The sequence below is a fragment of the Molothrus aeneus genome, chromosome 7 (genome assembly GCF_037042795.1).
Source record: "Molothrus aeneus isolate 106 chromosome 7, BPBGC_Maene_1.0, whole genome shotgun sequence".
NCBI classification, from domain to species: domain Eukaryota; kingdom Metazoa; phylum Chordata; class Aves; order Passeriformes; family Icteridae; genus Molothrus; species Molothrus aeneus.
Genome location: NC_089652.1, coordinates 32,424,387 through 32,450,456, shown reverse-complemented (window position 1 = coordinate 32,450,456; position 26,070 = coordinate 32,424,387). Strand labels below are relative to the sequence as shown.

The following is a 26,070-nucleotide window of genomic DNA, read 5'->3' as shown; positions in this document are numbered from 1 at the left end:
CTTAACAGCAAATATCCAATCACCCAGCATAATAATAGCTAGACATTTTTTAAGCTTATCAATAAAAAGTTTGTTCTCCCAACCTGCACACTGCTGTCCTTGAAGCTGCTGTGAGTTGCATGGTGATGATGTTCTAGGAAACTGTATCTGCTCTGATCCAGGAGGCTGCAAATATCCTACAGATGAACTGTAATAACAAAAAAAGAACATGACTAACAGGCATTTATGCTGCACTTATTTAATCACGACTTCTACATTTGCTGTGTACATGTACTGCAAATCACTGAGCTTTTGTTCATTTTAAATCAGTAATATTCCCACCTACCCTGAATTCATTCATTCTTCAGAAGACTGAAGCTTCCCACCTCTTCCCTAGCAAAAACATGTGCCCTGCCTACACTGAGAAACTGTATTAATTCACCTACTTTGATATTCTATTTTTGTGTCCACAGCTCTGTATCAGCATAAAGACATGCAGCAAAATAATAACAAAAAGACAATTTGTTGTCTTGCTCACTGCAGCAGAATTAGGTCTCGGTTACGAGATCCCCACAGCCCCTGCCATGAGGATTTGGGATGCAGTCCCTCAGCTGGGGGCTGGCCCTGGGCAGCTGGGGCAGCACAGCCAGAGAGGAGATGGAACAGGACTGCAGGGGAAAAGGATAACTTGAAAAGTTCATTTATGCCAGGCAGCTTTTCAGGGTCGTCAGGGGAAAACCAGGTAACAGACGTGGTTAGATTCTATTTTACCACTAATGCTCAGCCAGAATATCAGGTTGGTGGACCATAGTCAGAGCAGTGCCTATAGAATCCTGTACTAGCAGATAACCATTCTGAGAATAAAACAATTCCTTTAAATTGTGGAAAAAGAAAAAGTAGGTTTAATCCTCTTGGACCTACTATTTTTACCTATGTTGTCGAAAGTTTGTTCCATCCTTTGTCCCACAGGTCACTTATATAATTTTAATTTGAAGATTCCCTTCCATTAAAGCAGACAAAACCAAGTGAAAACAGAGATGCTTTCACACAGCTTCTGCTCTGCCTACTGATTCTATTTTTCAGCAGTGACCTGAAGGCTTGACCCTCAGCTCCTGCAGAACAGCACTCTGCTTTCCTTGTTCAAGTGCTGCAGATAACTATTCTGATGAAAGCAAATGCTGCCATTGGTTGCTAGTTTGCTCTGAATTCCTAATAAATGAGAGGGACATTCTAAATTACACAAAAGATCAAGCAACCAAACTTAATTCAAGAAAATCTGGAATGATGCCTACCTGTGACGTCACTGAATCTCAAATATAAAACAGAAAAGGATTAAAAACCCTTCAGACACAAAGAACAGGAATCCAGATTTAAGTAGACGAAACCATGCGGCGATGACACAAATACTACTGAGGTCTGCACTCTCAAAAGGATGAACAAGCTTCAAACTGTTGCTGCTTGTTTAAAAGCTCCCAGGTATTTTTAAATGCTGCACATTTGTAAGTTCAAAAAAACTTGAGAAAGAAAAATTTGTAAGAAGCATGAATCCTAATGAATTCTCCTAGGTACTTCCTATCTGTTCTCAAATAGACTTCTTTGGGGACACAGATGTATACTCAGGGAGGGCTGTACATGCAGAGCAATTTGCTGCTACCAAGGTAGGTAAAAAAAAAAAAAAGAAAAGAAAAAGGTTATTTATCAAACAAAAGCCAAGTTTCTACACTTGTTTCACACCCAGCTTGGTGCCAGCAAGCCTCATCTACAATACAAAGTAAGCTAAACCTTTTCCAAAGAAAGTTCCAAAGTTCCAAAAAAGAAGTCAGTCTTTTTCTGGGATTCAAATGATTTTTCCTCTACGCATTATTCATGTAGTATCTTTGTCAAAACCAGTGACTATGGATAGTCATCTTAAATATTACTGCAGAAAGACTGAACTGCTGAGCACACTGGTGTCTCATGGGTAAGAAATGGAATGCAGAAAATTTAAGAGGTGGAACTGCAGTAAAGTATTGCTCAAAGTGCTATGGAGACAATGTTTTCCAGTCCAACAAGTATGTCACAGTAAAGCAGTACTGCTTGTTTCACTTAATTGCATAAGAGCAGAAAATAAACAGAATGTAAGTCTGCTTTTAAAATAATAGTTTTAGTATTTGCTGCAGTACTAAAACCAGATCCTGTCAGTTCTGACAAAGCCACTAAGCCCAGCTGCTGAGAAATCAAGGATCAGTTAAAGTTACCTTAGATTGTTCTGTTGGCCTGATGGAATGACACTGTAGTACACCGGCATTCCTGTGGTGGGCAGCCCTTGGCTGGACTGGCTGGGAATTATAACAGGCTGCTGAAACGTCTGCTGGGGCACTGCTGGGGAACCTTGAGGCACCGAGACCTGCAATGGGCCACACAGTCAGATTTTCTCCTGCAGACAATGTTTTTGCCTCTTGACCATCATCCAGCTGATATAAGAATTTAAAAATAACCCCAGAAACTGAAAGATCTCCTGGAATTCTCTAAAACCAGAATAAGAGTGGTAACAGTAGCTAAAATAACAACACCATCTTAAACAAAAAAACCAACTTTAATCTTCTTCCTCCCCAATGGAAATGTTGCCTCCAAGGGACTCCATGAATTAACAAGCTATTTTCTCTACAATAGAAACTGGAGTGGTGGGAAGGAAACCTTCCAAGCTTTTCTCCCCCACCCTCTGAACTGCAACTGATGCAGCACTTGGCTTTCAACAGCACCAGAACTTGTGCACTTGTGACGAGCTCTTGTTTCTTCTCACTTCAGTTATGGGTTTGAATCTTTAGCTTCTGTCCCCAAAGTCACCTTTGGCACCTGCTTGCAGCTTTCTACCATTTCTACCATAAAGCAAAGGACTTAAAGAAAACCCCAACACTCAAAGCCACAGAAGAGTCATTGCAAAGTTACGAATACATTACCCACCTGATAAGATGGCACTGAGGGATATGGAACAATCACACCTTGAATTTGATTCCCAATGTTGTTGTGTTGGCCACTGACTAGATTTTGATTCTGAGACTGCTGAACTCCAACTAAACCCTGGTAGTTTTGCTGCTGGTTGGGCAAAATCTGGTAACCTGAAATTATACATTTAAATCTTACTTTGAAATAATGAACACATTTTAAGCATAGTTGCCTATTCAAAAATACACTTGTAGCATTTTCCAATGGCTTGTTTAATCTGGCAGCTTCACAACAGTTGAACTTATCATGCATATAAAAAGAAGCCAACATTAAAATTAATAGATTTACTCATTTGGATTCAGCATGAAATATTATCCATACTGTTTGCAATGGTGCTCCCACATGCGTGCACTACTCATTTACACTCTGGCTTACATGCATTAACACCTTGATTTGACAGGTGAAAGCTGGAAGCACTTGAACAAAGCATGCTAGACAGGATCAAACCCAATTCATTGTCTGCTATTGTGAACAAGGCCATTCCAGGTACTTCGGTTTGAAAATTCCACATATGCAAAATTCAGCTTGGACCTCAGGTGCCCCAGGGTCAGAGCATCTTGACTGCAATTCAAAACTAAATCAGACTTCAGAAAATTTGCATAAGGCCTGGGTGCAAATCCTTTCCAAAGGGGCAATTTCTTCTGAAATCCGTAATGCTAAAACCAACTGGGGACTGAGAAAAATCTTCCAAGTTGGTAAGCCATGTTGGTACATAGTGGAAGATGCTTTATATTCAAAGTTATCTTAGGGACACAAAGAAAGATTTTCATATTCCCCCCTCTACAGTGTCTCTAAAACAATTTATTATTGTTTAAACTGGTATCCTCTACTATCTTTCAAAAATTGCCTAAAAAAACCCACCCTACCCCACCCCAAAACCCAAACCAAAACACCCCAAGCATGAATGCCAAACAGGAAATTGGTGCATTTATAAAGTCCAACCTAAACTCCCCTTTCCTCTTTTTTTCAAAAGCATTTCGCAGGTAACTGCTACCATGATCCAAACACATGCAGAACACAAGTTCTTTTTTTCTCATGTTCCATCATACAGGTGTGCACTACTTACCACATCAGCAGAACCCCAACACAGTCAGTGTTTCTGAGACAAAGCCAGTTATCCCTCCAGAAAACAAAACTGGGCTTGTCAAGATGCACTGACGGCAAGAAGAGTCTGCGTTTGAGTTGGACACATTCATAGCCCACTGACCTTGACATTCTCCATGCTCCCTACCTTGGCAAGGAACTATAATAGAGCAAATTTAGCTGCAAAAACTCCCTTGGGTTTTCTTTAAACTGTGCTAAAAAAAGGCTCAGTCTATTCTGAAAGTAATCCAGTTAACATAAAACACCTTTTTGTGAGCAGCACCCTCCGATGTTCATTGATTTTGTCCACACAGTACAATGAACATTGTGCACTAACAGCCTCAGCAGGCTCTCCATAGAAATTGCAACAATGAACACCAAACAAAGACTGTTAATATTATCAAATATTGCTTCAGAAAATTAAAGGGAAGAAGATTCAGTCTGTTAAAACCAAGACAGCTATTCATTAGAAACACACAACACTATAAATATTTTCAGAGGACTAGACAAAACTTCAGAACAATACATGCTTGAAGTAGGACTAGTACTTAGAATTCTTAATAACTTAAGTTTGAACTGTGCACAAAATGCCCTTCATATCTGTAATATTCAAAATGCTTTAACATACTTTGTTCTAAAGTGGTCTATGGCCCCTAAAAAGCAGCAGAATGGGAAGTTGTGCTGTGACAGTGCACCTGCAGTCTGAACCCCTCATGTCCCAGAAATTGCAATGGACCCGTGAGTAGCTCTGCAGCCTTTGCTGGCACTTGCAGAGACAGATACAATCAATTCTGCAAGCAGAGGGAACTGGAACAATACAAATTGGCTGCCACAAAGGTTCCCCAGAGCGTTCCAAAGAATGCTCTATTTTTAGCTGCAGTTTCACCTCTGCATAGAGTGGGCTGACAGAAATGCAGCACTCAGCACAAACCCCACACCTGCCACAGCAGATTGCCCCATTACACAGAAATACTCTGAAACTGGAGGTAAAAATAGGAGCAGGTTCCTTAATATTTACATAATTCAAAAGAAATCACAGTTAAGATAAGAAAAGTTAACTCACAGAATATGGAAATACATTTTTTGAATAATGCATTAGGAGTGAGAAGCAGAGTTTATTGAAGAACAGAAAAGCAAGTACAAGCACTCAGTTAATGAGCTGGGAGTTGATGAGCTTGGTTTTGACTATTACAGCTACAGCTACTGTTGCAGCTGGAGTAGTTTTATCCCTGGCTTGTGAAACAGAAGCCAGTTGAACTGCAGCTGATGTTCCTACAGGAACTGTAGTTCGGACTGGATTTTTAAACAACTTGGAGATAGGTCTCGTGGTAACTGGGCTCACATTAACATGGCAATTGGAAATGTTTTTTTTCTTAAGGAGAGTTTTCTTCTCCCGACATCTTTTGGGCAACAAAAGCAGTTTTATTAAAAGTGAACCCCCCAAAATATTTCACCTGAAACCCCTTTAAAAAGGAAGCCAGGAAGCAGCTGAAAAAGAGACCGGTTCACTGTGAGAAATGTAAACCTCTCAGACAGTGTTACGGCCCCGAATCCAACAGCTCATCAATAAAGTCAGGCCACTCCTCAACATTAGACCAGAAGTGGCTGCAGTTGCCATGCTCTCAGAAGCTGCCATCTTTTATCTGAATTTGTGTTTGCAAAGTTATTTCATAGTTAGTAACCACTTCCTGAGATGAACAACCCCCATGGCTTTTATGTAATGCAAGACTTGTAACTCTCATTTTTGCCCAGCCACTTTGCTGTATGAGCCAAGTAATGTGGTGCCTTTGGCTCAAAAACCACACATTGCTAAAAAATAAGCATCAACCACTTCAGGTGTAGCTTTGTGTCAAATTAATACAAATATCAATGGTTTAAAATAAATTACAAGGGAAAGAATTTTCAAATACACCATCTTATGAGGTATTTCCAGAACACATAACAAGACATGGAACCACCAGTTTCTAAAATGCTGATTCAAATTTGCCTATAAAGCATTAAACGAGAACCAGCAATAGCTGGAGAGCAGTTTGGAGATTTTCAGTTAAACACTAATTATGCAGTTTCTGGTAAGATCCTTCTTTCTCCCATTAGTGCTGGTAAACACCAAGTAACCCAACACTGAATAGAATTATTGGCTGGACCATCCCCATACTACCTAAACAGGATCCCTTGATGTCAGAGTGCAGGTACAGGGCACATGATCAAAGCAGTAGAGCAGCTGTCTGCACAGCTTGCTTATTTCATTTCTTCCAGGACAGAGAGGGAGTTTATCTGCTGACACTTTTCACCCACAGGCAGTGCAATTCAGTTAAAATATAAAGAGCTAAAAATATACAAGAAAGGAACTTACCCAATAGCAACCAGTTAATCCCTTTGCACCTTATCACCCCATGCTTTCCAATTCAGACTGCTTTGTTGGGGTACAAATGTACACTGAGCTCTCTGACTTGGGGAGTTTGTGTGCTGCTCACACAGGGTGTCCCCACAGTGGGAAGTAATCCCCCTTGAGCCTCAGACTTTTTGCTATTAAATAGTCTAGGTATTAAAAATTCTGAGGAAGGAAAGCAGGTTGTGTAATACAGTTGGGTAACACATCTCGAACACCAGTGGATAATACAAGTTGCAAAACCAAGTAATTTGTTTTCCTTTGAAAAAAATCTTTGTGAACTAAACCCTGAATAACTCCATCAAATGTTGCTACTATTGGAGCACTTCCTAGAAGAAGTGCAGAAGAGGAGCTATCCCTCTTACATGCTGCTTCATAGGACACAAATAAATCCAGTTAATATTTGTAAAAGTTGATCTTCCATCCTGTCTCTGTAGAGCAACACATAGAGGGGCAGGGGAAGGAATTAAAAAGACCCTCCTGAGGGAAACTCAGAAGGATGTTATGGATTCAACTGAGAGCTGGTATAAAAGTCTGGTCTTTAAGGATCTCTGCCTCCAAACATCACTAGTTACTTCTGAAAGTTTGACCATGAGTCAAGATATTACTGAGAAGTAAATTTGTTTCAGGAATACAAATCTTATTGAAGCAGTCATAACAGTATTTAGAAGTACAGATTGTGAGAATAATGGTAGCCTACAGTTAAAATCTGTAAGGAAAAAAAAGACAAGAAGAAAGGAAGGAGATGGAAATGAAGTTTGCTAACATTCATAGAAGGGTAAGTTAGCTGAAAATCTTTACTAAAATAGTAAAGATTTACTAACCACATTATATATTCCATCCAATACCCTGATACCTTTAATCACAGGACAGAAAGACAGAGTAAAACAGTATCACCAATATCTTCTGCACAGAACTCTTTTCATGCCACAGCATCTAAGATTAGGATCTTTAGCTTAGAACTTTCAGTTAAGGGACATCTCTTTAATGTCACATCATTTAAAGGTACTAATTGATCTTACTTTGCAAGTTAATCAAGTTATTAGTTATTGGGTCACAAATTTTTTAAATTATTAACCTTTACATTTAAAAAGCCCTGTAATTAAAGTTACAGCATGAGCCACTCAAAGGAATGGCTTGAATCCCAAGTTTCATGCACAAGGGCTTGAAATTTCTCCACCTTAGGTTAGCTACACTTTGTATTTTACATTTGATCCTCTACTTTATTTGAAATTTTACAGCAAAGTAAGTTTAAAATGAAAAAGCGGGAGAGAAACCACCCCACGTGCCCTAGTGAAATGCTGCAAGAGCTGAACAAACCTGTCTGCTGGCCAGGCTGGGGCAGGGCCTGGCTCTGCTGCGTGCTGTAGTGGACAGACACAGGGCGGTACTGCTGGCTGGAGTGCGGGTACTGGCTGGGGGTGCAGTAACACGGCGGCATCTGCAAACAACAGTCAGAGGGTCACTGCCTGCAGGCAGCTTTAGAGCAGGCAGACATCGAAATGCAAAATCCATGAAACAAAGATGCAAAGTTTATTAAAAGGTGCAATGGATGATAAATAATTCAACGATTCAAAAATTCCTTATGCTACATAAATTTTCTCTTTAACAGCCAATTTCTCTACTTTCCTTGTCGACAGTTTACCTGAGGAAAGTAAACTGAAGTCATTCATGACAAAACACATACCCAGAAAAGAGCCCAACCCCAGAACAGCAGCAGAGCTGCAGTTGCACGGTTCCCTGCTGGAGCAGGGTCAGTTTTCCCCCAGCCCTCGGGAGGCCGTGTGGTACCTGTGGCACGGGCTGCTGCACGTATCCCTGCTGCGGGAGCACGGGCTGGCCCACGGCGTGCGCGGGGCCCGAGTAGGGCGGGGCGGGCGCGGGCGGCGCTGCGGGCGGCGCTGCGGGCGCGGCGGCGAGGATGAAGCCCGGCTGCTGCGGGGGCTGCAGCACCACGCCGGGCTGGAACAGCGCCGGGCCCGGCTCCGCGCCCTCCGCCGCCGGCTGCCGCGCCAGGCTCAGGTGGCTGAACTGCGATCCCAGGTTGTCTTGCTGCAGGCGGGGGGGAAACAGGGAAAACTACATTTGCAAATGCACGTTCGAGGGAAAGGAAATAAAATAGCCAAGTACTTCAGTAAGTTTCAGACAGCACGTCTCACATTACTGGGCAATAGCAACAGCAGCCAAAGAACAACAGCAAAGAAGGTGAAACACTAGCAAATTATCCTCAGGGCTGACAGCAAGAGAACATCCATGTTCAGACTTCACTCTTTTCACTGCAAATATTTTGCCTTTTGGATTACATCTGCCTTATTTTAAGAATTCATTTGTCAAAAAGAAAGTTCAGAATTTGTGTCACTAACATTTTCTGATTGGGCTCCAAAACTTGAGCGAAAACATCTAACCCCAGTTAAAATAGCAGGATGCATTAGGATTGCTGAAGTAAAATTTTGTGTTTAAGAGTTTAACATAATGACACTCTAATCCTGAGTTAAAAGGTACATTCCTCTAACTTAGCTATTATCCTACATGCAGAGATCAATTTTCTTTTCATCTGAAATCAAATAACATCGAGAAATGTGTTCCAGTGGCTACCCTCTATCTGTGTTTCATTAATATCTGAAAGGATGCCACTGATTGCACTCTGCACTGAAGGGGTCCTGTGGAATCTGAAACTTCTGTTACTGTAACCCCAAGCTCCTTTTCTTAGCAAGCAATTCAACATCAAATTAGCAACATCCTGAAAATTAGAAGTGATCACTAACTAGTATTGCTTGTTTTTTGCTAAACAGGAAGATTTGGTTCATACTTTGAAAGTGGACTCTCCAAACATGCAGGTACATTAAAACTATTTCAAGACCATCTGGTCTTAGATCATCCTAAGAAGATAGGAATTAATCAAGAGAAAGTAAGTGCAAGCTCCATCTTTTACTGATTAGCTACATTCACATTTTATGATGTTATGGTTTTTTTTAGTTTCCAGGCTAAAGATATTATTAATTACTGTCAGAAATATGAATTTGCACCTAAAACTTAATTTAGTATACCTTTCATAAGTATTTAGTACATCTTAAAAAGCCTTATTTTCATTAGGTAGCAATCTGACTTTGGTATTTCATTCCTTAATGGTGCCTATTAAATGCAACTATAATGCTTTTCTACATTGGATTTTACATTCTGCTTTTCCAAATCCCAAGTTTGAAGAGGAGATACTGCATGTGAGTTTATCTTAGCTCTCAATATGTCTGAAGGATATACTCAAGGCACACCACACTGATTTCTGTTACACTACCAGTGTAAGTGAAGTCTGACCTGGTCGCTTTGTCCTGCAGTGACAGGTATGGAACAAGCAGGATTCAGCCCTGGAACATGGCATTCCCAATCAATGCAGAAAGCACTCTCCTGGTGCCAACTACAGAGGTGTTACACTTGGAATACAATCCAAGACCATCAATCCTTTCCATTATGTTACATTAGTTACCATCAGCAGGAATAAATTTTTGAAATTGCCAGGAACCCATTCCCTGAATGGGAAATGCTTTGAAATTACCACAAACAGGAAGGAGTTTCCTTCTCTGCTTTAGCACCCATTCAAACTCTCAACTTCAGAAGCAACATCCCTTTTGAATTCAGCTTAGACTGTATTTACTATAAGACATTTCTGATTAATGCTGAAAATTAGCTGCTGTACAACCCTGTGATGAGTTAACCTTGGCTGGTTCCTAAGTGTCCCCCAAGTCACTCCACCCTTCCTCTCATCCTTAGCAATACAGGGGGAGAAAATACAATGAAAGGCTTATGGGTCAAGAGAAGGACAGGAAAATCATTCATCAATGACCACCACAGGAAGATTAATTTTTTTAATGCCACTTAATAGCAGAGTAGGATAGTGACAAGTAAAAACAAAACTAAAACCAGCTTCCCTCAACCCCGCTGCTTCTTCCCAGACTCAACTTCACTCCCAGATCTTCTACCTCCTCCAAGTATCACAAGGGATGGAGAATGGGGCTTGTGATTGGTTCCCAGTCATGTATCTACTGCTTCTTCCTCCTCACGCTTCTGCTCCAGGATGGGGTCCCACCCACAGGATACCATCCTTCACAATCCTCTTCAATGTGGGCTCTTCCCAAAGGCTGAAGTCCTTCAGGAATGCAGTGTCCTAGTGTGGGTCCTACCAGAAAACCTGATACCGAAGGCTCCAGCTTCCTTCAGAGCATCCATGGGATGCTCCAAGGCCTGCAGGATGGATATCTACTCCACCATGGTCCTTCATGGGCTTCAAGGGGAGAATCTGCTTCACAAGTCTCCTCCCCAGGCTGCAGGTTCTGCTCCAGCACCTGGAGCACCTCCTTGGAGCTATTTCTCCCTCCTGTCCCTCACACCCTTTTCCAAGCACACTGAGAGATGCCACCAGTGTCAATGACTGACTCAGCTTGGGCTGTGCAGGGTCAGCCCCAGAGCTGCCTGAAATGGGCTCTGTCCAACGTGGGGCAGCTCCCAGGCTCTTCTCCCAGAAGCCATCCCTGCAGCTCCCTGCTCCAAAAGCTTGCCACATAAACCCAACACAAACATGCACTCAGTAGAGTATCAGAGCAGACTTTGACCTGTTCAGATCTCCCTAGTTCAGTCTAATCTAGTTCAGATTCTCCCTTGGATAACAACTCTCCTTTACTAAGTTTCAGTTTCACTTTGTGTGACTTTTTTTCTTTTTTCCTGGTTTTTGATAGACTAAGGTATTTTATTTCCAGCTTCTACTTATTAAACAATAGCTACTAGAGAAGTGGGACTGTTGAAAATTCTACCAGAGAAGCTACTAAAAGGTAACCAGAAAAAATCAGAGCAGCTGATCCCTCAGAATGAATTAAGGTTTAGCAGAAGAGTGAGCAGACAAGGAAACAATAGGAAGCAATGGAAAGAGGTTAATCCAGAGACATAAAAAGGTACTGACTGGCTAATGAAACAGCACTGAAAAGCTTTCTTTACAAAGGGAAAGGGAAAGAATGTATCTCAAAATATAGAGATATATCTATATGGCCTCAATTGCACGTATTCCTGCTGAATGTGAAATGTTCCCATCTCGGGCACTCGGGTGTTGTGTCACTGGGAGCCAGTCACTACCCTGGTATCACCCAGCACTCAAGCAGCCAAGCAAAGGGCAGCAGGCACCAGAGGAGCCTGTGCCAGGAGCAGAGAAGAGAAGGTGTAATACCACAGAGTATTGCTGTGCAGAGGAGGCTGGCAGGAGCGGGGGTGGGTACGACACTGCAGAGTACTGGACAGGCTGGGAGGAAGGCTGCAGAGCCCGCAGAGGCTGCAGAAATAACAGGGTTATGAACAAGGTTAACACCAGAGTAAGAGAAGTGAAAACAAGTCTTTTGTAACAGAGAAACTGTGCTCTAGAAGAGCAAGTCACTCCACTCTCAGAAACAGAATGGATACCTCTTTTTTCTTAAGCCTAAGCCCACATAGAATGAAAACAGAAATAACTCTGAATATCTGTGTCCCATAAGACATCTATTGCTTTATTTGTTATACACTATATTAGCTATCTCAGCAAATTGTTTCTATTTAATATTTACTGTTTCCTTCAGAGAGACTAAAAACTCCACATGCATTTTAAACATGAACTCCTTCAAAGCACCTAAAGGCAGAATGAATTTACTACTACCCATGGATTCAAATGTACTACTTTCATTTACTCGACAGTACTAAAATATTTTCCCTAGATAGTTATCATTGCTCATAATATTTCAGGCTGGTTTAATTCCAGCATCCATTGAAAAAGTGATCAGAGAATTAGTAAAGAATTTGTGAAGAAAATAGCAAATATTACATACACACTACTGTGAACTAGAAAGAGTACAAATGAGACCTTTTTCAAAACAGACCAGCTCTACTGTGGCATACCCAGCTATCTGAACAGGTTTAAACAGGGAAAACAAACAAACAAAGGTAAAAGTCTTAGATGAAGTTCTATAAATAACTTTTCGATAAAATTTAAGAACCATCTGAAAATACCACAGGAGACTACAGCCAGTACCTTGGTGCCTGAAATAGCTGCTGTGGAGAGGGAGAACCCTCCCTCTCCTGTCCAAGCATTTTGCTTTTCTTCTCCTTCTAGGGCTGGGGCAGTCTTTAATCTGGCCTATTTTTCTAAACTCTTGTACAAGACAAGGATAAAATACATTTTGTACTCGTGTGTGTGGTTTTGTGAGCAGAATATGCTGAAGTGTTACTCATGAGAAGTTCATGCTGTACCAGTCCTGAGCTACTCCTACTGTGCCATGACTCCTGCTTGTGCTGTACAGCCCAGGAATTTATCTGGCTGAGAAGCAACCCTGAGACAAGAAGCCCAAGGTTCCAGTTGGATTAACTCTTCCCAGCTGCCAACTATATTGCTTTTAATGCCTGGGTAACTTCACAGTGCAATTAGGGATGAAGGCAGAATCTCTTGTTCTTGGTAACAGAATATTTTCATACTAAAATTCCTCAGTATTTTTAAGAAGAGGCTGCCTACCATGCTCAGGCATGATCAGAGCTGACAGTTGTGAGGACTGGGAGGGAAAAAGCCCAGTTCCCCTAATGTGTGTGAGTGTTCTCCACATCCAGTGCAGAAGAACAAATAACCCCCACCCCTGGTGCCCCTGAGCACGTGTTTGACAAGTGCACCTGTGAGAGGATGGGGTTGGCTCCGGGCTGGTGCTGGCTGGGGCTGGGCAGGGCAGGCTGAGGTGCAGCTCCAGGCACTTGGCTCCTAACAGGCTGCTGAGGCAGGGGAGGGTTGTACACCACCGGAGTGCCGTCGGGATTGAGGAACGGCTGACCTGCCCGGGGAGACACAACAAACACAGCCAGCTGCACATCCCAGCGGGGACAGAGCACACAAACGTACTTACAGCAGGCAAAGTCAATACAATAACAACACTGAAATACAAGGGAAGCCATACTGGTTTATAGGAGAGTCATGCCAAATAAATGCCCACAACCATAACAGCAATGACTACATGCAGCTAAAACCCAAAACATTAAAGCTCAACAAAGATACCCCAGTCTTTACATAGTGAACACACAAAAATTTCTCATATGCTACTCATCTTGAAACTAGATTTTTAACCAAATAGATTGAATATGACAGGAGTAATAAAGGAAAGCTCTACAAAAAAACTGTTTTAAGGACATTTTAAAAATTTACCTCCTTTAATCAATTTGAAAACCAGTCAGAACACAGGAGAGCTTAAAGGCAAGTATTTTTTGAAAACTATATAAAGCAATAGCTGCCCTGGCATTCCCATGACTGCTAATGAGATTACTGTTAAAGGACTCTCTTCCCCTATTCTTAGATTAATTGCCTTTTAGCTTTCAAAATAAATAACACAGAATTATTCTCCTATTTAATAATTTGCAACCTTAATATTACAGCAATGGGCCAATGAAAAAGAATTGAAAAATAAATAGCATAAAAGTATCTTATAAAAAAACCCAGTGATTTCTTTTTGTGCCTGGTTGGAAAAAACCAAAACAAATCTAAGGAACAACAGCCTGGCTGGAAAGGACCTGTGCCTACCTGCTTAGTGACACGTGTTGGCTTATTCTGATGCCTAAAGGGCCCAACACTGATGTAAATTTTTCTCTCTTCTGATTTAAAGATGTTCTTATCCTTTCTAAAAAGGTTTAAACTGAGCCTAAAGCCTTTGCACCCTGTCAAAGCAGACTAATGCTCCTCCAGACTTCTTGGTGCCATCATACTTAACTGCAACTGCCCAACATGAAGAGTGGAACAGCTACTGAAGAAAGGACTGAGGAATTCATGGCAGAGGGAGCATGAACATAAGCTCCAGCAGCTGGACTGCAGCTCATCAGGTGATACTCAACTGAGCTTAATAGATCTCTCTTCAACACTCAATAATTGGGAATGTTCACATCAATAGGGACTCCAATTTTCTTATTTCCTTTACTACTTCATGCTAATCACCAGAGCTTCACTTGTTTCTTGTAGTGGCTGGCTAAGAACTGTCTTTTCCTAATGACCAAGGCACAGATTCCTCTGTCAGAAACCCTGAGGAACCAATCTCTGCTTTGGCTGGCACTGAACAGTAAAGCCAGAGGAACAATTATAAAATATGATGGTTCCAGTACACTGGAAATTAAAGTTTATCTGCACCTAAATGTTCCTTGTTCTCCAAGTGTTCTTTGTCTTCTACTAGAAGCTCATTAGACACTAACATAATTATCAAAGACTACTAATGAACTTAGCTCTAAGATGACAAATACATTCTCCTCCAAATCCAATGGCTATCTATGAAAATTAAGTCCTACAGCAATTCATTTGTAACCAAATTTTTAGCAATTCATTCATATTAAGGAAAAAGAGGAATTTATCTATTTCAATGTTATACCTTCTAGTGAAAGAAATTATTTACTTCATTTAACAACCCCAATGAGAAACATTTTGCTTCAAACATCACGTGCAATTATATTCAAACATAATCAAGTCCATCTACAGAATGATGGTAAGTATATCCTGAAGTATTTTCTTTTCTACAATGAAAACAAATAATTATACCAAAATTATGACCTTTTACATAAAAGGTAAATTAAATTTTTCAGTATTTCCTAATTTTTCAGTAAAAGTTTGCTCTGAGAATGCTAATTATTTAATCCAGACAAGTTATTACATATCTCCTTGCATCTACATTATGAAGCAACATTTTTCTACTATTTACTAAAAAATACCAGTATTGGCCAATTACACCAACACTGATTTAATCCTGTTTTAAAGTGACAAGGACAAGTTTAGAAATAGTATTTCATCCTGTGCTTCTTTCTTTCACTTGTATTAACAGCCTTGAGCATAAAGACATGAATGTGTTGCATCAAAAAAAAAGAGATGATAAGTTCTTTCAAGTCAATATAAATCCTATCTCAGGCTCTCTCCCCTCACTGAAACTGTGTTATAGAAGCACTGCAAAGGACATTTTCCTCTCCTGAAAAAAGCTGAAACAATTAAGTTATTCTGTGTTCTGGACAGTAACTCATATGATTTTTGTATTTTGTGCAAGTCACTCATATATGTAATTTAAAACTCTTCTAGAGAAAATCATGTGAATTTATTCATTCCTTTGATCCTCCAGTCATGCTTCCTCGTTAAATGAAGTGCATTGAATGAACACAACCACATTAAAAAAAATAAAGAGAAAAATAAAGGACAAAGGACAATAGTGACATGAAGCCTTATGCAAACACTCGTGCATTTTTTTCCAAGTTCCCCAGTGCAACAGAGACACCCCCAAGCATGTACCAACCTGTTTGAGGGTTGAGCAGCACACTGCCAGGCGGGATGCCCGCTGCTTCCAAGGGAAGCAGAAAGAAGCTGCTGCTAGCAGCAGGTGCCACTTGCCCGCTCATGCCACCATCAAAGGAAAGAGAGTTACTAGAGCTGACAGTTGGATACACGGCAGGCGTGCCAGGGGAGGGCTGGCTTAGAGCTGGCACTGGAAGAGGCTGCTGGCTGTGAGAGAGAGAACCCGTGGAGGACCCTACACTACTAGAAGATTCTGAACCTAGGAAAGGAGTAATGAGAAATTGGTTTTACCTGGAGACAGTAACAGCAAGCTCACTTTAAAATATACACTTGTAAGTGCTCACCCTGAAAGCTCAGCATTAAGCACATTATTCACAGCAGCCTGGTCAATGGACTCCCCCTCCATCTCCCCTGGAATACCATTACAAGGTCCCTTCTGTGAACCAAGGGTTAATTCAGCACTGCTTTGCACTGCAAAGTAAGGCTTTCATATCTAGCTTGGTTTTTAGGTCAGAAAATGCATATTTGTACCTCCAGGATTCATGGAAGTGGTTGGTCATTACTGCAAAACAGTAGAGTGGATGCACTGGGGCAGTGAATCCCAGCCCCAGCTCCTGCAGCTGTGCAGGGAATGCAGCTGCAGGGCCCCGCTGACCCTGTGGGTTTGCTGGCTAAAGCCTCCTGCCCTGCACACACTGCCTGCATGCAACAAGGACCAGTTTCTTTCCTCTGCTGGGGGTCAGATCTTCTCTGACTCACCTGCTGGACAATTTGCACTACACTAAAACCCTCAACACTGTTTGTTTCCTTTTCTGACAATTTGCAGGCTGAAATCAAGAATATAGCTAGGAAAAACAAAATGAGGCTAAGATGGTAGTTTTAGCCTGGCTTTATGCAACAATTCAAATTTCAAAGGAGGATGAAACAGCCAATTGAAATCCGTACTCATTTTACAGATATGAATTACTATAAACATTGCAAGGCAGTGGAGAACCAGACCCTGAGCTTTCTGAAAGCCAAGGCATGCAGCTAAAAGAAATATTCCAAAAGTCCAGTATGGAGAGGTCTGTGGAACTGCTGCTCCCAGATCACCTGACACCTGGAGCTTTAGGTATACCATTTAGCAAAGACTTTGTAAGTGCATGATACTTGCAGTACTTGGAAACAGAATACAGTTGTTTAAATTTACAAACTCTCCATTAGCAGCCTCTGTTCAATCAAGAAGAAAAAGAAAGACTCAAAAAGCACTCAGATGGAATTTATGTACTGCTTGAAGTTACTCTGCAATCCCTTATAAAAGTTGCTAATTGTAACCCTTCAACTTGTGTTTACAAAGAGAGCATAGCTTGAAGCATTGGCCATTTTTATTGCTGAATTAAGTGAAATCAAAGCTATTAATTATAAACTGGGTGAGATAGCACATCCAGCTCTGTAAAACCATCATTGCCTGACCAGAGTTACTTGGATTCATTTCCAAGTGTGTTCACTTCTAGATTATGCAGAGAAGTGAGGCTAAGGCCATTGTAACCAGAGCCAATCACATCCCTGAACAACGTGAACAAACCCAAGCTCAACATGTGCCAATCACCACAACCTGGAACTGCACGAAGCAACAAGCATCAAGGTGGGCATTTCCAGCCTAGAATGTCCAAATTCTCAGAATGCCAAAATAAAGACTCCAGCAAAAATTTTAAGAATCCTTTTATGTTCTTGAAATTTAGCCAACAAAGATTTCTAAGAATGTATTTTATTGTCAGGCTGCAGCTTCTTTTCAAGCTGTGCCAAATAGCATCACTACACTGCTAAGTGGAATAATTCCATATGATGGCACAATTTTACAGCAGAAATACCTTGAACTGGTTTGGGTCTTTTTTTATACAAGTATACAATGGACAAACAGAATTTGTTACTGTTTTACTGCATTAATATATAGCAGTGTGGCCATATGCCTAAAAGGTAGTAGTGGTTTAAGGAAAAGCAAAACATGTAAATAGATCCTCTTTAGAAACCAGTTTTATAAATAAGATCCAAAGCCAATACTAATAAGGTAGGCAATTATATTATGCTTTTTTATAGTTCTGTTTCAAATTCTGAAACAGCCACCAATAACACACCCATGTATTACAAGCCTGAAAATTCTCCAGAGATTAGCAACTGGAACAAATTATGTTGGCATTTGAAATACAAATATTTACTAAGTTTCATTTTTGACCCACAGAAGATTCATTCCCATATTTTCTGAGATTTTGTTTTCACATTAATTACAAGTTAACCCCCTTTGAAACCCTGACTCCTTATAAGAATTTTCTCCCACATTTTTGAATTTGAAAACTAAACAGTAAACTTCGTTCCACTGACCTCATTTCTCAGCAGTCTAAAAATTAAGTAAGCATTTGAGCCATATTCATTTTGATTTAACAATAGAAAGAGAACACAACAAAAATAACTACCAATTCATAGGCTTTAAAGCTGTTTTATCTGACTAGTAGGATAACAGTGCAGAATTTCCTAAGATGTTGCAATGCAGTTTTGTGTAGCCATGATATTTTCTGAAAAAGGATTTGTCCTCCTGAGAAGCTGAGAGGCCTCAGGAACAAAATGTAACCAATGGTTATCTGCTGCTGTGGAATGCAACAGCTGGATCTGTGATTGGCCATTAATTAGAAACAACCACATGAGACCAATCACAGTGAGCTGGCTTGGACTCTCTGTCTGAGACACAAGCCTTTGTTATTCATTCCTTCTTTTTCTATTCTTAGCCAGCTTTCTGATGAAATCCTTTCTTCTATTCTTTTAGTATAGTTTTAATATAATATATATCATAAAATAATAAATCAAGCCTTCTGAAACATGGAGTCAGATCCTCGTCTCTTCCCTCATCCTAAGACCCCTGCAAACACGGTCACAGTTTTGTCCCACTGGAAATCGAGACCTGAACCCCAAATATTTTATACTAAAAAAAATCTGGTAAAAAAAGTTTTCAAACCCTTTGCATGAGATGAAAAGCATTGGCACACCTGGAAATTCTCCTTCCAAAGCCGGAAGTGTTTGCTGCATTTGTCACATTCGGGCTCTAGGGCTGGGTCTGTAGATGCAGGGAGCCTCCCCACGGGAGCACCAGGCACGCCCCCCGGCTCAGCCCCCAGAGCCCGCCCCGAGGCTGCCGTACCTGTTTTGGACAGCCTGCCCGTGCTCTTGCTGCTGGCAGAGCTGTCCCCGCGGCTCAGCACCGAGATGCCGCTGAAGCTGCTGGCCTTGGTGACGGCGGGTTTCAGGTTGCGCAGGGAGCTGTCGGAGTCCGTGCTGCTCCAGGGCCGCGGCTCCGTCTCCGTGCTGCTCTGGTGGCTGTTGGCCGATCTCCCCGATGCCTCCTTATTGATTCTGCAAGTTACAAACTCAACTGTTAGCACGAGCAGCGCTTGCAAAGGAAGGGAAAAGGAAAAAAAAAAGAAAACAAAAAAACAGGAAAGAAAAGGTAAATGCATGCAGAATACTTTGGGTTTTGTTTTTTTAAAAGAAAGCATCAAATACCTAAGTATCTGTCGTCTTTGTTGTGTACTATTAGTTTCTTCCTCCTGGATTCTGTTGACATTTTAATAAGATAGCTTAATATTTATTAAGAAAATAGGAAGACAAAACAGAATTAAACAGTAATTTTTCTTACCTTTTATCAGTGAAATAATTCTCTTGGGAACACAGGGACTGAGGGGCAAAGAAGTGCAGAAATTAATATGAATGGCATTTAGAACCCCTACTACAGAACACACAGCAATCTGGAGTCTTTTGCATTACACACAGACTTCTACAGCACCCTCTTTATATTAAGCTGCCTGAAAAACTTTACCTGTTGGTGAACAATTTCCATGAGGAAACAAGACAACATAAAAAGGCCCATGTGCAGGAGATCAAAGTCAGCATGAGGATAGTTACAATGCTGCTGAGTTGGTTTCTATCAGACTGTTTCTGAAGTTACAATTCTTCCCTTGGGCCTTTGGTGCCTTCTGTCACTTGCAGCTGGAGTGTGATTCCCAGGGCTGTCACAGCACCTGAGCTGCCTTGTCTTCTGCTGGGAAGGGTGGAGGGGGAGAGGCCACTGCTGCTGCAGTAACTGCTCAGTGCCCTGGGTACCAGTCTGGGTGAGCTACAGAGCACATGGCAACAGAACCAAAAAGGCTGCTCCTGACTCAAATTATGTTGTCCTTGACTGTGACTCCCAACATCTGGCGCAAAGCTTCTAAGGGTTTAATACATAGTAAATTAAAATGCAAAAGGAAAATGCAATTTTATATCCAAAAGTCCATTCTTCTTGTTTGTAACTAAGGTGAACAGAAAAATATAAATTAGCCTCTCAAGAGCTCATTACTCTCTTTGGAAGCTGGTTTTGGATGTGCAAGAGTTATAGATAAATGTCAGAAGTGGATTATTAAAAGTAAGACATATTTTTTAAAACATAATCACTATTTGCAATTGAATTGTAGCCTACAATGTTGTCTTGTAGGGTATCTCCAGTCAGGAGATCAGATTCCTGACAAGAATTTCACATATTGGACCTCAAATCATTTTACTGTTACCACTCATAACGTGGCTGCTATAGATACAAGTGAGAAAAGAGTTAGTTTTTTTTTAAATTTTCTTGGGTTTTTTTCTTCTTTTAATTATTGCTCTGAGCAACTGACACGATTGCAGTACCAAAATTCTGTAACTTAAATTGCAGCGAGGGACAAAACAATGAAAAGGGAGGAAATGCATTGCACTAGGTAACACTAGAGAACACTCCTCAATAATTCTTGGGTTGTTTGAGTTTCATACAGCAGCGATTAGAGAAAATAGATTTCTCAGTAACTGCAATATCATTTAAAGCCCACTCAGGCCACACTCTCTTATCTGCTCAGTGTCATTCAGAAACAGTTTCCTGGAAAGCCACCTGTGCATGTATGTGTGTGAAGGGTTCATAGAAAACAGTGCCAGACTGGTTTTGATACGTACATCTTGTGCAAATATCCTTTCTCTAGCTCTCTGATATTCTTCTTCACGTTCTTCTATAGATTTACTTCTTCTGTCATCTTTTAATCGTATTCTCATCTAAATTGAGTGGTACAGTGTTATTTTGCAAAGGAAAACAGTAAGAATGCACAGTCAAACACAGCAAGCGGAAAGAATAAGCCATGTGTGTTTACCTGGTTGTCATCTTTGTCTAAACTAGAGTTATCTCTCTTAAGGATGTACCGCTTCTGGAAGTCATCGCTCTTCTCATCCTTTATATGCTCACAAAACTTTTGGTCAGGTCTGAGAAAAGTTGTTACAAAGAAAACATTTATGGTTTTGTAAACATACTGTACACACAGTGGAACAAACTGAAATATATTCAGGTGTAATTTAAAATATACTTCATATTCCAACTGAAATAAATAGAGTTTGGCTGTCTGGGCAATGGAAAAGATATGGTGCACCCCTGACAGGTCCTGTCCTGAGGCATAACAAACCTGCTTTTAAAAACCTCTTCCTCCTTCAAAGCTTTTGCTGCAACTCCCAGTTAAGGTGGGAAGCAAACCACATGCCCTTGGGAAATCAGAAGTGCTTTTGAATCCCAACTGGTGCCATGCAATGGATATTGGGCATGCATGGAAATGAAGACAGGTGTTTGCCGCTAGAGCCGCAATACCTCAGAGTTCATTTCAAGGGAAAACAGAAGAAAGAAGGTAGAAGAGAAAGCACTGAAATTTAGAAACTTCTAAAACAAAATTAAGCAGAAATGAGTAAGAGAAGAACAGTATAATGCAGGCAAGCAAGAGCTTCACACAGTCATAGGGAGAGAGTGAAGCAACAGATTATAAATAATGCTTTGGTATTTTGTCTACTTTGTGAAGGAAAAAGTGGTATTTTGCAAATCCTTGTTATTAAAGAGAGATACCAAGTACCTGAATAATAAAACAACTACTATCGTAAGAGAAGAGCTCAGACAATCAGGAAATATTTGTCTGATAGAGGACAGAATGTCCTCTATTAGAGCATAAATGTATGCTCTTCTCTATTTCTGTTATTTGTCATTACCTAGGACTTCTGGATGGAGTGAGGGGAGCTCTTTCTACAAAACAGCCAGCCCTGCCTATTGGGTACTGGCTGCCCAAACATAATTAGCAGGCATTTCAGAGAACCTTTAGACTGTCTTACCTCTTTCTTTTAAAGGTCTCTGAATTTACTGCCCTGCAATCACCAACTCCCACTCCACTGAGACGTGCCAGTGTGCACTGGGTGGTTGATGTCAGTAACATCCCTGCTCGGCGAGGGAGCCGCGAACCTGCCTATGAGGAAAAGGTAAGTTTGGCTTTATTCCACATGGAGCAGATCTCCAAGGTTTTCTTTCTAAATTCTTATTTTGTATCCAAAGTGATTTAAAATAAGAATATTGAAAACATCAAGAATCTTTATGTCTGCAGGTTAGATGAAATGCCTGCTAATTAGTAACTATACCTACAGGGGCTTCCAGAGGCCACAAGCTATTTAAATATGGTCTAAAATTTTTTTTTTAAAGCATAAAAATGAAATAATCTTTCACTAGTTCTTATTCCACAGTTGAAGTGGTAGACTGAAGCTTCAGTCTAGAGATGCTGGTAGATGCAAAGGCAACAGATTTGAAATGTTTGGCTTTCTAGCCAATTGAGATATAGATTGTACAGCCAAAGCAAAAACACATACATAAATAATAAAGTATTCAACATATATTTAAGCTCTCTATATATTTCTAAAACTTCTGAGGACAAACTGTTTACATAAGTGCAATTTCAGTGTGGCATATCATTTCAGTCCTACTGACTCTAAAATAGGGTGGATAATTAGATCTTTTTCTCCCAAAGCTATAAAGAGTGTACCTAAAGACTGAGATTAAGATATGCAGGCACTGTAAACTCCTGTTTTCATGTTCAAGACCAACAAAACACGGTGTCAGGCAAATGCTCTAAGTTAAAACTAGAAACTAGGTGGCATAAATATGTCAACACATTAAACCTTTGTCTTTTTGAGAGAGAATGAGGAGACAGAGCAAGTGCAGAGAATGGAGAGAACAGCTGGGTCCCTTGAATGAGAACCTCAATTCCACACAGGTTTCAGAGTTGCTGTGGCCCGCCCCAATGCTATCTTCTCTGCAATATGGATTTTCCTGGGGGTTTCTCCAAGAACCCCCCAGCCCTCACAGTAAAGCAGCACACCATGGCTTGTTAACCTGATTGACATTTCCATTGATGTCTGTCTTCCCTGCTATGTTTATTTGTAAGGCCATGAGAGATCTGTAAGCAACATTATTCCAACAGAAGAACTTCAAACAGCTGAATTTTCCCAGTAGAATTTTACAATACAAAAGCCACAGTTGTGCAAGTCCCCTCCCTTCATCAAATCAGAAATGACCCTGTTCTAAGATAAGAGCTGGCTCTGCTATCCAAAAGAAATAAAGAATGCACTTTGTACACTTTACTGGTGTAAATCTTTAAACAAACAAACAGTTGCTATAAATTCGCATTTCACAGAAACAAAATTAGCAATGAGTCTCTGCCAGAAAAGCAACAAAATTTCTTAACTCAGAGATAACATCCTTCTTTCCCCAAAGAATTCAAACATGTCACATTATCACACAGCAAAAACATCAACAGTAAAGGGCTCTAAACTAGCTCTCCTTGATGCCTGCTCCCAGAGAGGAGACAGACCTCACCTGCTACAGCATCACTGCCTCACACATCCCAGGCGTTAGAGCTATGCATCAAAAGGGTTTTTCAAGGCTTTGACACTTACATTCTTGTATTGCTAGTTTTATTTACTATCACTGACTTCCCACTCTGGTCCACGTTGTGCTCTAATCCAAAGTAAGCAGCTACCCTGTGCAACAGCATTCTATGGTAAGATGTCATTGGGGGAAACTTTTTTCTTGGTACTCTGGAAGAAAGGAATAGTAGCTTTATTAAATAAACAGGAACACTCTTGAATTCTTTTTTCCTATGAGAGTACAGTACTTACTCATTATTACCAATGAAATCTAAAATTTCCTGTTCTAATTTCAGCAGCATCATTCTGTCCCTGAAAATAAAAACACAGCAACTCACATATGAGACACTCCAATAACTGCAGTTGTATTCATCTTAAGAATACACAGATCAGAGCTGTGATCAAGGGATGATGGCAGACTGGAAATAGGACCAGCAGGTGTCAAATGCAGAATTTTTAGGACAAGGTATTCTTTTTTTTGCTATTTTGTATTGAACCATGCTGTTTTGCTCTCAGGTATCAGAGTACACAGATCCTCCAAGAAGTCCCTGCCCAGGAGGCTCAGCAGGAAGCACAGTCATGGAGAGGGACAGGCTCCAGGAAGAAAAGCAGGGCTGAGGTTGTTCCCTGTTGGTTGGTGTGGGCAGGGAGTGTGCAGAAGCCTCAGCTGGCCCTTGGATTGTGAAGCACATCAGGGGATCACTGAGAAAGTGGTGGGGGCACTTCACCAACAACCAAGGGCTTAAAGCTGGCACATGTGGCAATGTGCTGACATATTAGAAATACAAAAAAGCTAAAACTCAAGGTGGTAGGAAGGAACACTCTTCCTGAAACTGCTTGCACTGGTTCTAATAAGCTATTAAGATGCAGTGAAATCCAGTGATGCACAGTTCATAATCTGTGCACATCAAGAAACCAAGCTTCCCAGTCACTGTGTGTGGAAACACATGGAGTTCTTCATTTACAATTCCTTGTTTCCACTGGGATGCTTCATGGCTTTAAACAGGAACCACCTACTAAGTCTCACAGAGGTCCGTGCTTTCTGATTTTACTCTACAGGACTATGGCTTTGGCCATATGATGGCTCATGTCACATTTATTCTGACTAAAATGGAATCCAAATAAATGATCATATTGGAAGTTCTACCTATAACATGAATGAATAACAAATAGCAGTGAAGCAGCTTTTGTGGCACAGCGCAATTGCACGAAGTTAATTCCTTGCCTTGCACTACAGCCACAAAGCCAGCACAAAACCCCAGTGAGGCAAAGAACAAACAAGACAGGGACAGACTGCAAACCTCAGAGCAACAGAACCAGGTCAGCACTGTTGCTAACAAATGATGGACTTGGATTAGGTCAGATTTGGTTTCTCATGTGCAGAATGAAAATCTCTAGCTACAGTTGTATGGTACAGTTTTAAAAAATGCCTTTATCTATAAATTCAGTGCAAGACAGATTAGGATCAGAGAAGACAGTTTGGTCTCTAACAAACAGGTGCCAAGACAGTGCAAGGTTTAGAGACAATGTATTGAAGCCCATTCAGGGAGAGAATTGCACATAGACTGAACACATCATTTGCATATTAAGCATTAAAAGCATTTAAACCACTTCAATGTCCTGAACCTCTGCTCAAAAAGCAAACAAATTGCAGTGGTGTTTTAGACAGTCTGTGCAACAAAATCTCACTCTGAATAACTGACATGGAGAGTTAGACATTTAAGAGGGGGAAAAAATAAAACCACAAACAAAAAAAACAGGTAGTGTGATGCCTCAGGCAACAACAAGAAAGAAAAACATAAAGAAAGTTGACATTATTGATTCTTACCTGGGATTGTTTTTTAATGTATTTACTAAAAATTCATGAAGATCTATACCAGTGGAATCTGTATACTCCTGGCTGGAATCTAAGGGTAAGGGGAAGAGAGCAAAATTACATTCTGAAGAAGCTATTTTCCAATTATTGCTGAACAAACTATACATGGATCAATACTATATAACCATTAAGTACATTGCTGCCAAAATTAAATGCTTCCAGTTTCCAGGAGAAAGGCCCACAAGTCAAAAACAAAACAGAAAACCCACCACCACCCACTATCCCCTAATTCAAGGGTAATGCAGAAGCAGGAGTTTCAAGAACACCACTATTCATAACAACTGGCTGTATGTTGTGAAGCAGGTAATCACCTTGAGAGACCCAATTTCCAGCAGCCTGCCACATTTTCTCACTACCCCACACTGCAGGGTGTGTACACGACTGTGGAGCAGCAGCAGCCCATCTACTCAACTACTGGATGCTGCCCAAAGAAATTTTGTACTTCAGAATGTAAGTTTAACCTTCACAAAGTGGTGTTTTGCTTTGCACTACTAAAAATCCTTGTTCTGTTGGGCTTTGTTTGCACAACATCATGTTTAGATGACTACTTTTTCCAAAAGGAGTCTCAACCTTTCCCCTCCTTTCCAGTTTCAGTGAAGCAAAGTGTTCAGTTACATACTATCCCCTAAAATCTGTCCCTGAAAGGAATGATTTAACTCCAAATCTTCCCTTACAGGAGCACCTTCAAGTTCCAGGTACTAGGAT

The 26,070-nt window shown here is 40.7% G+C and overlaps 1 protein-coding gene across 10 annotated transcripts in view; it reads right to left on the bottom strand.

Moving 5' to 3' along the window:
• Positions 1-26,070, bottom strand: part of R3HDM1 (R3H domain containing 1) — a 55,251-nt gene that overhangs the window by 13,586 nt on the left and 15,595 nt on the right. For 5 of the 10 annotated variants that reach the window (XM_066553583.1, XM_066553584.1, XM_066553588.1 and 2 more), the window contains 16 exons: positions 25,318-25,396; positions 23,742-23,801; positions 23,520-23,660; positions 20,915-21,023; positions 20,724-20,819; positions 19,402-19,439; positions 19,269-19,319; positions 18,907-19,118; positions 15,739-15,996; positions 13,106-13,260; positions 11,646-11,747; positions 8,228-8,488; positions 7,757-7,877; positions 2,923-3,077; positions 2,217-2,365; positions 84-187 (listed from right to left, as the gene is read on the bottom strand). In XM_066553583.1, the coding sequence (XP_066409680.1) occupies positions 84-187; positions 2,217-2,365; positions 2,923-3,077; positions 7,757-7,877; positions 8,228-8,488; positions 11,646-11,747; positions 13,106-13,260; positions 15,739-15,996; positions 18,907-19,118; positions 19,269-19,319; positions 19,402-19,439; positions 20,724-20,819; positions 20,915-21,023; positions 23,520-23,660; positions 23,742-23,801; positions 25,318-25,396 (2,091 nt within the window). Of the gene's footprint in view, positions 1-83; positions 188-2,216; positions 2,366-2,922; positions 3,078-7,756; positions 7,878-8,227; positions 8,489-11,645; positions 11,748-13,105; positions 13,261-15,738; positions 15,997-18,906; positions 19,119-19,268; positions 19,320-19,401; positions 19,440-20,723; positions 20,820-20,914; positions 21,024-21,908; positions 22,040-23,519; positions 23,661-23,741; positions 23,802-25,317; positions 25,397-26,070 lie in introns of those variants that run through there. The other 5 variants (XM_066553586.1, XM_066553590.1, XM_066553589.1 and 2 more) reach the window with 4 other exon arrangements.